The sequence below is a fragment of the Bubalus bubalis genome, chromosome 14 (genome assembly GCF_019923935.1).
Source record: "Bubalus bubalis isolate 160015118507 breed Murrah chromosome 14, NDDB_SH_1, whole genome shotgun sequence".
In the NCBI taxonomy this organism is placed as follows: Eukaryota; Metazoa; Chordata; class Mammalia; order Artiodactyla; family Bovidae; genus Bubalus; species Bubalus bubalis.
The window spans coordinates 19,096,921-19,112,155 of record NC_059170.1 but is presented as its reverse complement, the minus strand read 5'-3'; the positions used below and the strand labels follow the sequence as shown (position 1 = coordinate 19,112,155).

General features: G+C 53.3%; 1 protein-coding gene across 1 annotated transcript; it reads right to left on the bottom strand.

The window, feature by feature from the left end:
- Positions 1-3: 3 nt before the first annotated feature.
- FAM83C (family with sequence similarity 83 member C) lies at positions 4-6,655 on the bottom strand. The gene is made up of 4 exons (XM_006042566.4): positions 5,872-6,655; positions 3,313-3,480; positions 3,006-3,130; positions 4-2,191 (listed from the first exon to the last, which is right to left on the bottom strand). The coding sequence occupies exons 1-4, from the start codon at positions 6,340-6,342 to the stop codon at positions 754-756; spliced, it is 2,202 nt and encodes a 733-aa protein (XP_006042628.4). The 5' UTR covers positions 6,343-6,655; the 3' UTR covers positions 4-753.
- Between the last annotated feature and the right edge of the window lie 8,580 nt (positions 6,656-15,235).

The window sequence follows — 15,235 nt, the reverse complement described above, 5'->3', positions numbered from 1 at the left end:
GGATGGTACATGCCTGCCCATGAGTGTGTATGTGTGTGTGTGTGCTTAAGTGCATATTTATAGTCTGTGGATCCTGAGGGGTCTACAGTGTGCACTGAATGTGTCCTGGATTCATTTGGCCAAGTGACATTTATTGAGTAACTGTAACTAGAATCCTGAGCGTTCTGGTTTATCACATGGACCGTGTCTGTGGGTGTGAACCTTGTCAGTGTGGAGTGTACACTGTGCAGGTATTCAGGGCACCTCTATGATATATGGATTTTGTGTGTATGAGGACATGGGAACTATTGATATTGTGTATCCCATCTGTGCAAAAACACAATCTTAAGAAATAAAGATTTGAGCCCCGTTAGTTACTTGAACCTGATTCCAAGCAAGTCATCAAACTCACTAGGTCTCAGCTTCCATATTTATATTATAGGAAAGATGATACCTATGGTCCTAGAATTGTATACCTGCCAGAATCTATCTTGTAGGGTATTGTGAGTGAGGATGAATGATGAGAAGTAACCGGTATGGAGGGCCCAGCACAGTGACAAGTGGCAAGTGCCCGGTAACTGTAAATTCCATTTTCCCATGTGTGCGCATGTGCGTATATGAACAAGAATCCCGAGCCCCGGGAATGTCTAACCTGGGCTTCTAGATCCCTCTCCCCATACAGTTCCTACCCGAGCTTCCTCCCCAGAGTCTGGGACCTGAACAAATCTGGTCACAGTAGGTGGAAGACAGACATGTCCCTTTCTGGGAGCACAACTAGGTCTCAAAGCGGCTTCGGAGCAAGTTGAACTTGGACTTGTTGTACTTAGTGATGAGGTCCAGCTTGCTATGGCCCAGGGTCCGCCGTTTCTCATCCTCAGACAGGCCATTGCTGTTGCCGTTGCGCTGGCCACCCGCAGGGCCCCCGGAGAGGCTGGGCTCGGGTCCCTGCCTGGCGCCCTGCAACTGATGATACTTGGTGATGAGGTCCAGCTGGCTATGGCCCAGCGTCCGCCGCTTCTCCTCCCCCAAGTCCACTCCAGCTTTTCGAACAGGGCTCAACCTAGGGAGTTCACTGGGCCCAGGCCCCTCACCCCGGAATGGACCAAACTTCGTGATGAGGTCCAGCTGGCTGTGGCCCAGGGTCTGCCGTCGTTCATCTGGACCCTGCTTGCCAGCCCTGGCAGGAGAGTTGGCTTCAGGGGGCACTCTGGAGCCCCCAGGCTGGGGGGACTGCACCAGGAGGTCCAGTTGGCCATGGCTGTGGTTTGCGGACAGCCTCTTGTCCTCTGGGGTCCAATTGCCAACCTTGGGTGAGCCTGACTCAGGGGCTCCCCTGGCACCCTGGGCCTGGGGCAGGAAATCCAGTTGGTTGTATCTCTGATTTGGAGCCAACCTCCTGTCCTCTGGGGCCTGCTCACCAGGCCAAAGAGAGCCTGAGTTGCGGGCCACCCCCAAATCAAGGCCTCCTGCTTCTCGTGCTCTGGAGAAGGGAACAAGGAGATCCAGCTGGCCATGGCTCTGACTCAGAGATGCCTTGTTCTCCTCCAGTGTCTCCAGGGCTGTGCTGGGTACCCAGCGGCCCCGTGAGGGCCTAGGCTCCTGGCTTCCTGAGACCCCATTCTCTGGTAATCGGGGAAGAGCTGAGACACTCCAAGGAAAGGGGAGGAGAGGGCGAGAGCAAGCAAGCAGGGGTGACCCCCCTCCCAGGGTCACGGGGCTGGTGCTATTGTGGTTGAGGGCAGGGGAAGACTGGCACCAGGGGGACGCCCCCAGCTTGCTCAGGTTGGCCCTGTAGGGCCCTAGCAGCGGGCCGTGGTTAGGGTCTGACAGCTGGCGTTGCAGGGAGGGCTGGCCATCAGCCTCACAGCGGGTAGGGCCGGGGGATGAGGACCCCACACCCATTTCAGTGCGGTCACCACCTCCTGGCAGAGCGAGGTACGAGTGGCCCATGCGAGGTGAGCGTTTGATGCTGCTGAGGCTGGTGCTGGAGGGTGATGAGGATGTGGTGCTGGGGACTCCTGGCCCAAAAGCCAAGGCCACTGGGGGAGGGCACGGTGCCCTGGGGGACAGGGGATCTTCACCTCCGCAGAATCCCTCCACCGGCCGGGACTCGGCATAAAGACAGCGAAACTCCCGGTCAAAGTCTTCCACAATGCGGCCCCTCAGCTGCAGCACCATGCTTGTGTGGGCCTGGCTGCAAAGCCAGGTGAAGCTAGGGGCAGAGAGTCAGGGTCAGGAGGCAAAGTGCAGGCCCTTGGGACCAGGCGGGAGTCACAACGAGGGGAGGAAGACAAAACCACCACCACCACCACCACCATGAGGGCCCAAGTGAAGGGCAGAGCTCTGACTCAGAGTCTGTGCTGCTCGGCTTAGTGGACTTGGACACATGGTTTCCCATCACGGCCTCAACTTCCCCATCTGTAAAATGGACCGAGGGCTAGGTTTCCTGAAGTCCCTCCAGTTCCAAGGTGCAAGAGTTATTGGTTGGCCAGAAAGTTCATTCAGCTTTTTCCATAGGATGGTACAGGAAAGCCTGAATGAAACTTTTTGGCCAACACCAATATTTTCTAGGCTTCCCTGGTGGCTCAGCAGTAAAGAATCCGCCTGCCAAGACAGGAGACATGGGTTCAATCCCTGGGTCAGGAAGATTCCCCCAGAGAAGGAAATGGCAACCCACTCCAGTATTCTTGCCTAGAGAAGCCTGTGGACAGAGCAGCCTGGCGGGCTACAGTCCATGGGGTCGCAAAGAATCGGACACAACTTAGCAACTAAACAACAACAACAACATTTTCTGTGCTGGAGCATTAAAGTGATCCTTCCACAGAGTGAGTTTCTCCAGGGCCCAGCCCGGGGCTCTCTTGCTCCCCACACTGGCCGCTGGGCCTGCACCATGCCTGACATTAGGCGGCCGCTCAGTCCATGTTGGAAATGACGATGAAAGAAGGGCAAGTCAAAGCTGCCAGCTCCCAGGCAGCCTCAGCAGCCCATGGCCCAGCCCCAGGTGCACCCCCATCCCACTCACTCACCTGTAGCTGCCCGCCACCACCTGCTCACAGTCGATAATGACAAACTTCTCTAGGGCCTGCCCCGTGAAGCGGCGGCCTGCCTTGCTGCAATATGTGTCCCCGCATGTGCTCCGTACACGCATGTTCTGAGCCAAGGAGGGAAGGGGGTTGCGGGTGACCTTGAGAGATCGGGGCTCAAGCCCTGTCTAACTCCCATGGAGTCTCTGACAGGAAAGAGCTAAGAGAAGCCGGCCCCCCTCCCATTGACTCCCAGTGCTCATGGACCAGCCCACCCCATGCCCCAGCTCCTGCTCCATCCCTCGCTGACCCGCAGGTGCCCTCCGTTGAGGTCCATCTTGTAGCACATCTCCAGGAAGTGCCTCAGGTGCTGCTGGGCCAGGAGCAGGTAGACCGGGACACCGCGCCGGCCCGAGGCCTCCATGAGGTCACACAGAAGCTCCATGTCAGTGAATATGTCCATCACGACAGCCACCACCTGGGGAGGGAGGGGGAGCTCAGCCCTGCCCGGGGGCAGGGGCTAGATCCCAGGAAACAGGCACTGGACTGAAAAGCAGGAGACCAGAGCCTGTGAGACCATCTGAACTGGGAGGGCTCTTAGTGGTGACCCAGCCTGGGGGGTTTTGACTTAGAAAGAGGGAGGTTTCACTGTCTTGAAGCCCAGAAGGCTGTTTGAAAGGTTTGTGGGTTTTTTTTTTTAATGATTTTTATTGAATGTTTGAAAGTTTTTGTTTGCATTTATCTAAGGACAATTTGTTTATCTGTTGTCAGATTCTCAGAGGTCCGTGGATCAGCTGCACTAGTCTGAAGGTCTCCTCTACATAAGTGAGGAATGATGCCCAGAGAGGGAAAGAGTCAGAAGCAGAAACCAGCCCCCAGTTCCCAGGCCAGCACCTCACACTACCCGCCCCCTAACTCCAGCTGTCACTCTGTGACTCTGAGGCTCCCTTGTCATGGATCAGAGCTACAGGCAGTGACTGGGGTCTTCGGTCCCCTTTGCCAGACCCATCTGTTCCTCTGTGAAGCTGCAGAGGTTGCTGTGACCTTTTCCACCCATACCAACTGGGACCAAGTTTTCTGCTCACTGTCTGCTGTGAGAACCTCCCCTCCCAGTTCTCCAGGTTGAAAGGCAGCAGGTGCAGAGCTAAGCACTCCAGTTCTGGAGCCAGACAGAACTGGGTTCAAACCTGCACTCTGCCACTTCCTAGTGACACAGCCTTGGGTGAGGTCCTACACCTCTGGGTGCCTCGACTTCCTCATCTGTTAAATGGAGATAAAGATAGCTACCTCTCTGAGTTATGGAGAATCAAACGTGAAAAGCCTCAACACGCAACTGAAGCTCAATAAATGATCCTTTCCTGCTGCTTCCTTAATAAACAAGGACCTTGGGCCACAGGGAGAGGAAGCACTTCCTAAGGTCACCGAGAATCAGTGACAGCCCAGAGTGGAAGCCTGGCTCCTGGCTCAGAGGCAGAGGGTCTAGATGCGAGGAACCAAAGCATTGAGGGATGCCCTGGTCCATGGCACAGGTCTGGCCAGGAATAGTGATGGGGGGTAGGGGGAGGACAAGCAAGAAAGATCAAAGGGGCAGAAGTGATGACAGCAGGCACTCACTAATAACCCCATTCCCGCTGCCAATCAGGCCCTGCCCGCCCCTGCCTGGGGCATAGGGAGACTTGTCAGGGAGGCTCTGGAGGTCCCGGTAGGTCTCAGCATCCTGGCTCCTAACATCTGTAGTGGGTTCCCTGCAGGCTGCTCCCCTGGCCAGGGCACTGGGGCTAACCTGCCTCAAACCCTGCCTGGGGTCATCTGATTCATCCCCCTGCCTCCTGAGTCAGTGGTCTGGGCTCCAGGAATGAGGCTGTGCAAGTCTGTGACTACAGCCTTCCCAGCACTAGCACCCCTGCCTGCCCTCCCCCGTTTCCCTTTCTCCTGAGCCCCTGCTCCCCATCCCTGAGCCCAGCAGCCTCCTCTCCTCCTTCCTTTGGGTGCAGCGCTAAAAGCCCAACCCTCAAGGCCAAGTGGAAGCCCAGGCTCCAGTGCCCCTTCCCCTGATTCAGGCCAGGGGAGACACGGTACACAAGGGGCCAGGAGTGGTTGGGGCCATACGTCAGGGCTGTGCCTCGGTCTTGGGGCCTGAGTCTAGACCTCTTTCCTCTACCTGAGCCCTGGCTCCATTTCACCAATGGACTGGACCTCCCTGAGTGAGTACCATCCCCTCCCTGGCCTCAGTTTGCTCCTCTGTAAGTCAAGGGGGTGGCTCAGATGCTCACCGAGGTTGGGGCTCTTTGTCTTAGGATCATAGATCTTTCTGAAAATCTGATGGAAGCCATGGACCCTCTCCCCCAGAAGAGAGAGGATTCCTCTCTGCAATGAGCACCCCTTTGCACCTGTTTTCTGGGTGTTTGTGGTATCTCTGAGGCCCATCCCCTGTTCTAAGCTTATCCATAATGTCCCCGAGTGCCAAGGGATTGTGCTGTGCTGTGCTTCGTCGCTCAGTCATGTCTGACTCTTTTGCGACCCCATGGACTGTACCCCATCAGGCCCCTCTGCCCATGGGATTTCCCAGGCAAGAATATTGGAGTGGGTTGCCTTTCCCTCCTCCAGGGGATCCTCAAAAATCAGGGATTGAACCCAGGTCTCCCACATTGCAGGCAGATTCTTTACCATCTGAGCCACCAGGGAAGCCCGCCAAGGGATTACCAAGGTAAATAAAACCTCTAGGAGCTTGTGATCTGATAGGGCACAGAGGTTCTTGTCCCAGTGCTGCCCCAAGCTGCTGGGTGGCCTTGCGTGCTGGTCCCTTTCCCTCCCTGGGCCTCAGTTTCCACATCTGTGAAATGGGTGTCTGAAGAGATGGGGCCCTTACCGTGCGGGCCTGGCTGAAGAGGAAACGCAGAAGGTCCTTGATGCTCTTGGCTTTGTCCCGCTGGAAGTGGACCACAGCCTGCGTAGGGCTGAAGCCCGTGGCATGTGGCACCTCGGGCCAACCCAAGTCCAGGTCCGGAGGGTCTGTGTCGGAGGCCAGGGGGAAGTAAGTGCCCGAGGTGACTTCGGAGTGCAAGCTGAGGCGGTCAGGCCCCAAGGCCTCGGGTCCCTGGGCCTCGCTGAGCTCCGGGCCCCCGCGTGCATGGCTGGTCATGTACTCCATGTCCAGGGCACTCAGGAAGGGCAGCTCCCGCTCCTCGGAGATGACCCGCAGGTAGGCATCCTCGCCCCGCTCCAGGAGGGCGTCGGCTGCCAGCCGGGCTGCCTCGCTGTGCTGCAGCACCAGTGGGGAGCTCTCCCGCCACCAGGGTCGCTTCAGCTCGTCCACCCGGCTCCTCAGGGGCCCCGCCATGCTTTGGGCACCAGGCCTCCAGGCCCCGGGCCTCCGAACACGCGCCCGCCCACCGGCTCCTCTCACCCTCCAGCAGGCTCCATGGCCTGCACCCTGGGCTGGCCACGGCAGGAAGAAGATCCCAGCAGGCCTGCCTGCCGCCCCGCCTGCCCTGTGTGGCAGGGCCCCAGGCCTGTTGTCACCCTATGTCAGAGCCATGCTCCACCCCTTTGCCCCCGGCCTCAGGAACCTGTTGGGTCAGCCTCACCTGTCTGCCTGCTGTTGGGACTCGCCTGCCCAGAGAAAGGCAGGCCCTCAGCACACTCTCCTTCCCCACCCCTCTCAGCCCCACCCCAGCATCACCTGCTCCTTCCCCGCCAGGCTCCTAGCAGTTTCCTCCAAACCCTGACCTTCCAGAGTCCCGGTAAAAAATGCTGTCCCACTCCAGAAAAATTCTGTTCAGATGGCTGTTTCCAACAAGCTTAACTCCGGGAAAGCTCTTGACCTGGTGGGGCCAGACCCTAACTCTAACCCTAACCCTCCTCAGGGGCTGGATATTAAATGATTATGGGCTTCTCTGGTGGCTCAGTGAATAAGAATCTGCCTGCCCATGTAGGGGACATGGGTTTGATCCCTGTTCCGGAAGATTCCACATGCCATGGAGCAACTAAGCCTGTGAGCCATTAACTACTGAGCCTGCACTCTAGAGCCCGCAAGCAGTAACTACCGAGCCTGTGGGTTGCACCTACTGAAGCCCGTGTGCTTAGAGCCATCGCTCCACAGCAGGAGCACAACGAGAAGCCGGAGCACCGCAATTAGAGTAGCCCCTGCTCACCGCAACTAGAGAAGGCCCACGCAAAGCAATGAAGACCCAGCACAGCCAAAAATAAATAAAATTGAAAAAATTTTAATCGTTATGAGAAAGTTGTTTGAGAGGCTCAGGGCACGTGTTCGGAGGCACACAGGTCTGGAGGCAAGTTTCTGTTTTCTGCCACCATCAAGGGCCGAAGTCCCAGAGCCCTCAGAGCAGGGTGAGAGGCCTTGTGCTGGAGAAAAGGAGTCTGGCAGCTCACTGGGGAGGCAGGTCGGGCAGGAGTGGTTGCAGCGGCGCACAACCACCTTTCTGTGGAGGGACAAGGTCCAGTGAGAGGATGGCCGCGACAGCGGGAGACTCAGGCCGTGTCTCATGACCCTGTTCAGTGCTGGCTGCACTTGCTTCAACTGGTCTGTGGTCATGCCCAGACCAGACACAGGTTCCTCTGTGTCCACAGAACACAGGTTTGATCCTTAGTTGCAGGACTAAGATCCCGTGTGCCATGCTGTGCAGCCAAAAAAATAAAAGGAGGCCCTCCCCTGGAGGTGGGAGGCTGAGTGATGGGTGGGGGGTGAGTAAGCAGAGCCAGACCACGGGAGGGTAATAAGCTGTAGGGGTAGCCAGGGTGGCAGGGCCTTCATTAGGGCCTTATCTCTGTTGGATCTGTTGAGGGGGGAGCAGGGGCCTTATCTGGGTCAGAGAAGCACAATTGGGAGGGGAGCAGACATATTTCGGTGGTGTTGAGTTTCTGTGGTTTATCCCTTGGTGGTGTACATATCGACCTGATGATACATATTTTTGGCTCTTTTTAAAAATCATTTTTAATTAACATAAAGTTTACCATCTTAAATGCTTTTTTAAATGTACTTTTTAAAATTTATTTGACTGCACTGGGGTTTTAGTTGTGGCATGTGGGATCTAGTTCCCTGACCAGGGATCAAACCCAGGGCCTCTGCATTGGGAGCTGGAGTCTTAGCCACTGAACTCCCAGAGAAGTCCCTCATCTTAACTATTTTTAAGTGTGCAGTTCAGTGGTTCACCCACACAGGTATGCAACTATCACCACCATCCATTGCCAGAACTTTTTCCATCTTCCACAACTGAAATTCTGTCCCTATAAAAGGCTTAGTACCTTCCTCTCTCTCTCCCAGCCCCTGATAGCCATCACTCTACTTTCTTTTTTTCTTGTTTTTAATTTTTTAGGCTGCACCAGATCTTAGTTGTGGCATGTGGGATCTAGTTCCCTGACCAGGGATCGAACCCAGGCCCCGTGTATTGGGAATGCAGCATCTTAGCCGCTGGACCAGCAGGGAAGTTCCCCTACCACTCTACTTTCTATGAATTTGACTACTCTAGGTATCTCATGCGGAGAAGGCAATGGCACCCCACTCCAGTACTCTTGCCTGGAAAATCCCATGGACGGAGGAGCCTGGTAGGCTGCAGTCTACGGGGTCGCACAGAGTCGGACACAACTGAGCGACTTCACTTTCACTTTTCACTTTCATGCATTGGAGAAGGAAATGGCAACCCACTCTGGTGTTCTTGCCTGGAGAATCCCAGGGACGGGAGAGCCTGGTGGGCTGCCTTCTATGGGGTCGCACAGAGTCGGACACGACTGAAGTGACTTAGCAGCAGCCGCAGGTATCTCATGTAAGTGGAATCATACAGTCTTCGTCTTTTTATGACTGGCATATTTCACCTAGCATAATATCCTCAAGGTTCACTAATGTTAGACCATGTGTGACAGAACTTCCTTCTTTTTAAAGGCCGAATAATATTCCATTGCATGTACATACCATATTGTTTATCTACTCACCCACTGATAGACACTTGAATTGTTTCTGCCTTTTGGCTACTGTGAATAATGCTGCTTGAACATGGGCGTAAAAATTTGGCTCTATATTTTTATATATATATATTTCCCTCCATGCCTACGTTTGTATTAGATTACATTTCTGTAAGTAAAAAAACCACCGAATATTGGCAATTTCACATTTCATATGGCTCAACATATACAGACATGCCTCAGAGAAATTATGAGTTCGGACCATGTATTACAGACCACTGTAATGAAGCAAATATCTCAATAAAGTGAATCACACAAATTTTTTGGCTTCCCACTTCATACAGAACTTATGTTTATACTACATTGTAGTCTATTGTGTGCAATAGCAGTATCTCTAAAAAAATACATATCTTAATTTTAAAATACTTTATTGCTGGGACTTCCCTGGGGGTCCAGTGGTTAAAACTCAGGGATCCCACTGCAGGGGGTGAAGTTTCCATCCCTGGGTTGGGAACTAAGGTCCCACTTGCTGCATGACAGGGACAAAAAAAAAAAGTTTAAAACTATACTTTATTGCTAAAAAATGCTAACCATCATCTGAGAACTCAGGGTTGCTACAGAGATTCAGCTGGTAAAAAATGCAATATCTGCAAAGCACAATAAAGCGAAGTGCAATAAAATGAGGTGTGCCTGTACACTGGACCTACGCACAGCTGTACCTGTGCGTGTGCACACATTACATGCCATCTATCTGTGATGTCTGTGCGTCTGCTTGGCTGCCTTAGCTGCACATCAGTGTGTTTACCTACATGCACATCTGTGTGTGCTCTCGTGTGTGTGTGTGGGTGCACATCTGGGTGTATGAGCATCTGGCAGTGGGGGTGCTCTTTGACCCTAACATTAGACCATGGGCCTAAGTGTCTGCACAAGGGAACTCAGCTGAGAAGGGCCAGGATAGGAAGAATGAGCTGAAAAGGGCTCCAAGAGATCCCTGATACCCTGATAATATTGGATTGGCCAAAATGTTCATTTGGATTTTTCCATTACATCTTATGGAAAACCCCTAATGAACTTATTGGCCAAGCCATAAAAGCATGTAAATCAAACCAGATTCCCCAGGGCTGCAGAACCACTCATCCTCTCGAGTGGGTAAAGGGCAGTGGGAGGGTAGACAGGTAGATCCTAGCCTTGGGGCTGAGCCTGGGGTGGGGACCCAGGGTGATGAGAGCCATGTGGATAGCTAAGCCCAGACCTGGCCGCAGTGCGTCGGGAACAGGCTCCTTAATAACTATTATTAAGAGGAAGAAAAAGATCTTCCTGTCCAGGAGGTGTGTCGCCTGCCTGGCATCATTCTACCATCCTGGGGGCTATTTAGCCTTGTCTGTTCTCTCTTACAAGCTGAGTGGCGCCTGGGCAGGTGAATGTCCTGTTTGGATGGTGGGAGCAGAGGCTGGGCTGCAGCCCTTCCGTTGCAAACAGCTCTGATGCCAACATGGCCACACACCTTTACTGGGGCACCTCTGGGTCAGAGAGGACAAGATTCCTCGAAGGAGCAGCCAGGGCTGGGAGGGGAGCCAGAGTATGCCCAAATCTCTCTTTTTTTAAAAAAAAAAATAATTAATTAGGCTGTGTTGGGTCTTAGTTGCATCATGTGGACTCTGTTGCAGCACAGAGGCTTCTCTAGTCGCAGCACACGGAGTCTCTAGTTGAGGTGCGTGGACTCAGTAGTTGCAGGGCGAGGGCTTAGTTGCTCTATGGCATTTGGGATCTTAGTTTCCCCACCAGGGATCAAACCCATGTCCCCTGTATTGGAAGGCAGATTCTTTACTACTGGACCATCAGGGAAGTCCCCCAAATCTCTTGAATCAAGGCAAAGCTAAGAGCTAGACACAGGGACGAGTTGTGAGGATTCCCAGGGACTGGCTTGTGCTGGGAATTAGATGAGAAAGATTTCAAGATGTGTGGAATGGTGGGCTGAGCGTGCCAGGCTGGAGGACTAGAGGGGCAGGGACAGGCTTGTTGAAGGAACTGGGTGCAGTGGTGGGGGGATGGGGGGAAGAGTGGCCCAAAGCACCAGAGTCCCAGCAACAAGCCAGATGCTGTGGTTTAGCTGCTCTGGAGCACCACGAAGGTCTCTGGAGGCCACACTGGCTCTGGCACTTAAAGGGTGAGCTGAGCACTGAGTCACAGTGGCTTGATCTGTAGGATGGGGCCAACACCGTCTCCTTCACCAGGTTGTCGAGAGGAATACGTGGATTCCCTGTGTCAGGGGCCTGACTGGGAGGAGGATGAGGAGCTCGGGACATGCTGGTTTAGAATCTTTGCAGCCATGAAGGGACAGAGGCTCTGGGAAGGCCTGACAACAAACGAAGCAACATCAGAGGAGCTCCTCCTGGTGAGCCTCTCCAGACCAAAGGCCAGTCCTGATGGTGAATGTGACCCTGGGCCATGTCAGTGGAGTGTGGTTCTGAGATTTGGCCTGATCCCAGCTCACGGGAGGCAAGGTCCTCTCTCCACTCTGCATACGCGGATACATGCCAGGCAAGCACCATCACAAGGAATAAGGATTCTGGTATTCTGTTTTGGAAAGGTGGTTGTGTCTGGGTCTAGACTGTGGATGCTGTGATGATGGGGTCTCAGCCTTTTCCCCATATCTTTCCCTCCACCCCCTCTACCCATCCGCCCACGTATTCCATCCCAGTCCCCATTCATGTTTCCTTCCGGAAATGTTCCCCACTGCCCTCTCCTGGAGGCGACGTGTGAGAGGACCACTCCTGAATCCTCGCCGGCTCCACCCTCCACAGAGAAGGGGAATGATTTGTCCACGTGGTGGCTGAGGGACGGAGCTGGGCTCAGATATTTCTGGGTTTCTCTGTCTCTCTCTCTCGGTTCCACAAAAGTAGCATATTCTCTACTGATCTACATGGTAAAATTCCAGAGGAGGTTCTGTCCCCACAAGGGAGAGAGGTCTACTCTCTTTGGGGGGCAGGGGGCGGGGGGTGGGGGGAGCAGGGGTGTGCATGTTTAAGTTTGGGGAAGATATTAGAAAGTCCATTTGGCCAGAGAGCAAAAGCTATGTTCTCCAATCAGCTATATCAGAAGTACTGGTAGGGGTCTCCCTGGTGGCTCAGTGGTAAAGAATACACCTGCCAATGCAGAAGACGTAGATTTGATCCCTGATGGAAGAAGATCCCACATGTCACAGAGGAACTAAGCCCATGGGCCACAAATATTGAGCCTGTGCTCTGCAGCCCGTGCTCTGCAACAAGAGAAGCCACAGCAAGGAGAAGCCCACACACCTCAACAAAGAGTAGACCCCACTTGCCGCAACTAGAGAAAAGCCTGTGCAGCAACGAAGACCCAGCACAGCCAAAAATAAATAAATATAAAAAAGGAAATACTGGTAAAGACACCATTTTGTCTTTGAATGAAAGACAAATCATTCCCCTTCTCTGCAGAGGGTGGAACCAGTGAGGATTCCGCTGTGGTCCTCCCACACTTAGCCTCCAGGAGAGGGGAGTTGGGAATTCTCTCCCTTGAAGGAAACATGAATGAGGACAGGTGGAATGGGGTACGTGGACAGATAGGTAGAGGGGGTGGAGGAAAGGATGTGGGGAAAGGCTGAGACCCCATCATCACAGCATCCACAGTCTAGACCAAGACACAACCACCTTTCCAAAACAGAATGCCTCCAAATAAGAGACACCTCCACCTCTTATTTCTCAAAAAAGAAATATTATCTATTGATCTCTCAAGTCTTCAACTGTTTTTTGTTTTTTTGTTTTTTTTGCCAAACCCCACGTCTTGTGGGATCTTAGTTCTTAGATCAGAGATTGAAAGCAGAGAGTCCTAACCACTGGACGGCCAGGGGTTCCCTGCCACCTTGCCCCAACATCATTGGTCCAGCCACCTCTCCCTCCCCAGCCCATCCCCTCACCCTCTGCCCATCCAGTCTACCCAACATGTATTTAATGCCTACTTTAGGCCAGCACTGTGGTCCCAAAGATGAGTAAGGCATGGTCTGTGCCCTGAAGGAACTCAGTTTGGCAAGGAAGGCAGACTCATAGGTAATTATAAGCCACAGAGTAAGCCGAGGTATGAACCCATTGCTTGGGGTTTATAGCTCATGAGCCACTCTGGAAACTGAGACAAACCATGTCCTATCCTCCATCCCCAATTAGAGTACAGCCCTGTGGCTGGTTCTTTCTCAGATGGTGACTGGGAAGTGGAGGAGCTGTTTCTGGCTGCAGGGCGAGAGAAAAAGAGGGAGGAAGCAAGCCCGCACAGGTTGGGGTTCTGGTTCTTGACTGTGAAACCCTGAGTGAGCCTCTCCAGGCCCTGGCCTCCCATCTATAGAGCAAGAGGAGGCTGGGCTGGAGGTCTCCAAATCCCTTCTAGTGCTCACATTGTGTTCTATCACTTTTTGACATTACAGGTCAGCACTTGAAGATTCTCTTCCTGGTAATTCCCCAGCCAGGATCTCTTTTCTCCCCTCAATAGAGGTACAGAGGCCCTTGACCTGGGCAGGCTCTGAGCCTGGGCTTAGCAGCGTGGCTCAAGGGAAGTCCCTTGGAAGCCACAGAAAACCTGTGAGGGGTGGTTAACACCCGGGTGGGGTGAGGGAGTAGACTAGGGCTCATTTCACACACTAGCAAGGTAATGCTCAAAATCCTTCAAACTAGGCTTCAATAGTACATGAACTGAGAACTTCCAGATGTACAAGCTGGATTTAGAAGAGGCAGAGGAATCAAATTGTCGACCTCCATTTGATCACAGAAAAAGCCAGGGGGTTAAAAAAATATCTACTTCTGCTTCATTGACTACTCTAAAGCCTTTGACTGTGTGGATCACAACTGTGGAAAATACTTAAAGAGATGGGAATACCAGACCACCTTACCTGCCTCCTGAGAAACCTGTATTCAGGAGAAGTAACAGTTAGAACCAGACATGGAACCACTGACTGGTTCAAAATTGGGAAAGGAGTTATGTCCAGGCTGTACATTGTCACCCTGCTCATGTAACTTCTACGCAGAGTACATCATGCGAAATGCCGGGCTGGATGTCTCACAAGTGGGAAACAAGACTGCCTGAAGAAACATCAACAGCCTCAGATGTGTAGATGATACCTCTCAAATGGCAGAAAGTAAAGAGGAACTAAAGAGCCTCTTGGTGAGGGTAAAAGAGAACACTGAAAAAGCTAGCTTAAAACTCAACATTCAAAAAACGAAGATCATGGCATCCAGATCATGGCAAAGAGATGGGGGAAAAGTGGAAACAGTGACAGATTTTATTTACTTGGGCTCCAAAATCACCGTGGATGGTGACTGCAGCCATGAAATTACAAGTGGGCAAGGCACGGTGGGATGCAGTGGGAGAAGGCTGAAGCAGGCGGAACCAGAGCAGCGAGCAGAGGGCTGCTCCCAAGGGAAGAGCTCAAACACTTTGGGACTGTCCACAGACCTGCCTGCTCCCCTCCCTTCCCCACCCCAGCCCCAAGGGCTGATCAACTCTACGCTCCCTGGGCATCAGGAGCTCCTTTCCCTCTTGGCCCTCAACACAGACATCACTTGCCCCCCATGCGTCTTCCAATCTCTGGTCTCAGGAAAGGGCTCCCTCCTCCCCTCCAAAGCCAGGCCCTTATTCTCAAGATCAGGCTTCTACTTTTAGGGGGATCTAACAATAATTCCTCACACTTGTGAGAAGTTTCCTACCCTACTCATTGCTTCACACTTAATCGGGCTCCTCCCCAGCCCCACGCACATCTTCAGTCCTTTCTTGTCCTGAAAACACCTGCTCTCCTAACTCCTACCCAATTTCCCTCCGTTTCTTCTCATCAAGAGCACCTCCCAAGATTTCACAACTGTTGCCATAACCTGCTCCTGGAAGTCTTGGCCCTGGAACAGTATAAAGCACTTAAGCTTCACCCACTTACTCCCAGCCCCTAGGCTCTGCAACCTGCTGCATTAAGAGGCTCCTCCTTAGGGAAGCTGCCCACCCCCAATCCCCCCAACTCCCTGCCACCAGCCCCACTTCAGGCTTCACCTGCCACGCTGATTCCTGCTCTTCTTACCGCAGCCCCCACCCCACCCGCATCACTGTGAATGCTTTCTCCCCCACCCACCCCAGGCCCTGGTCTACCTTCATCTCATTCCTGGGAACACATCCAATTTCATAATTTCAAGTGTCCCAAAGTCCTTGGCCCTGAGGCCTTAACCACCCCCACCCTGAGATCCAAGCCTGCCCTATGCCCTCGCCCTCCTGTGGCATCTTGCACAGCCCAACTCCCCTGCTAACATTCGCACCAAAGCAGCGGG